This window comes from Rattus rattus, chromosome X (genome assembly GCF_011064425.1).
Source record: "Rattus rattus isolate New Zealand chromosome X, Rrattus_CSIRO_v1, whole genome shotgun sequence".
NCBI classification, from domain to species: domain Eukaryota; kingdom Metazoa; phylum Chordata; class Mammalia; order Rodentia; family Muridae; genus Rattus; species Rattus rattus.
In genome coordinates this window covers 59,162,334-59,163,946 of record NC_046172.1, presented here as the reverse complement: position 1 = coordinate 59,163,946, position 1,613 = coordinate 59,162,334, and the positions used below count along the sequence as shown (strand labels likewise).

The window sequence follows — 1,613 nt, the reverse complement described above, 5'->3', positions numbered from 1 at the left end:
TAGGCGCTCCCCGAGGTAACCGGGCTATCTGGGTTTGCCATAAGTCAGGTGCAAAGGAGCTGGGGTCGGGGGAGGGGGAGGAGCCAGAAGAGTGGGCTAATAGCAGAACAAGTTAGGCCTGGTGAGGAAAGGGACTCGAGAGGAATGAATGCTGGATGTATGTGAAGAAAGGGGATGGGGCTCAGAGAGGTCAAGTCAAGCAAAGGAAGAAAGGCTGGCGCCAAGAGGGAAAGCAATGGCCATCCTTGCTTGCCAGTCAGCAGCTCTTAGAGGAGATGGGGGCAGGGGAGGCAGCATTACCATGCCTAGCTTCCTGCCCTAACCTGACAGCTTGCTTCCTGCCTCTTGTTTCCCAGGTGTGAATGAGGCAGGATGAACTGGACAGGTCTATACACCTTGCTCAGTGGCGTGAATCGGCATTCTACAGCCATTGGCCGAGTATGGCTGTCCGTCATCTTTATCTTCAGAATCATGGTGCTGGTGGTGGCTGCAGAGGCGTGTGGGGTGATGAGAAGTCTTCTTTCATCTGTAACACCCTCCAGCCGGGCTGTAACAGCGTCTGCTATGACCATTTTCCCCCATCTCCATGTGCCTGTGGTCCCACAGCTCATCTTAGTTTCCACCCCCAGCTCTCCTCGTGGCAATGCCGTGGCTCACCAACAACACATAGAAAAGAAAATGCTACGGCTTGAGGGGCACGGGGACCCCCTTCACCTGGAAGAGGTAAAGAGGCACAAGGTGCACATCTCAGGGACACTGTGGTGGACCTATGTCATCAGTGTGGTGTTCCGGCTGCTGTTCGAGGCTGTCTTCATGTATGTCTTCTATCTGCTCTACCCGGGCTATGCCATGGTGCGGCTGGTCAAGTGTGAAGCCTTCCCCTGCCCCAACACGGTGGACTGCTTCGTGTCCCTTACCTGGAAAACCACGTCTTCTTTGTCTTTGTGCTCGCCGCCTCCGGCATCTGCATTATCCTCAACGTGGCGGAGGTGGTGTACCTCATCATCCGGGCTTGTGCCCGCCGTGCTCAGCGCCGCTCCAATCCGCCCTCCCGCAAGGGCTCGGGCTTCGGCCACCGCCTCTCACCTGAATACAAGCAGAATGAGATCAACAAGCTGCTGAGCGAGCAGGATGGCTCTCTGAAAGACATACTGCGCCGCAGTCCTGGCACTGGGGCCGGGCTGGCTGAGAAGAGCGACCGATGCTCAGCCTGCTGATGCCGAGTACCAGGCAACCTCCCATCCAACCCCTCCCTCACCCCACCCAGGCCTGCCCCTCCTTCTCCTATGCTGGTGAGCAGGCCTCTGCCTCCTAGGGATTACTCCGTCAAACCTTCTCCTCCCTCCCCCTTCCTCCAGAGAGTCTTCTGTCAAGGAGCCTGGCCGGCTTTGGGGTGGGAGCCCTCTCTACACCAGGGCTCAAAAGGTTGTGAGGGTGTGGGCAATTCTTTCCTGCCTATACCCTTTCCCTTCCTCATCTTCCCCTCCTCCTGAGATGAGGGATGAATGTTCTGAAAAGGTGTTTCCAATTAAAACTAATCATAACCCATGCTGTCATTTACTTTGGGAGTCATGTCAGTGGGAGGGCTAATGACAAGCAGAGTGGAGGAGGGC

The 1,613-nt window shown here is 56.3% G+C and overlaps 1 protein-coding gene across 1 annotated transcript in view; it reads left to right on the top strand.

Moving 5' to 3' along the window:
• The window catches only part of Gjb1 (gap junction protein beta 1), a 7,576-nt gene extending 6,252 nt beyond the window's left edge, over positions 1–1,324 (top strand). Inside the window, 4 exon segments of the mRNA XM_032890274.1 lie at positions 357–493; positions 496–568; positions 570–913; positions 916–1,324. Of these exon segments, the coding sequence (XP_032746165.1) occupies positions 373–493; positions 496–568; positions 570–913; positions 916–1,217 (840 nt within the window). The 5' untranslated portion in view covers positions 357–372 and the 3' untranslated portion in view covers positions 1,218–1,324.
• Positions 1,325–1,613: the final 289 nt, after the last annotated feature.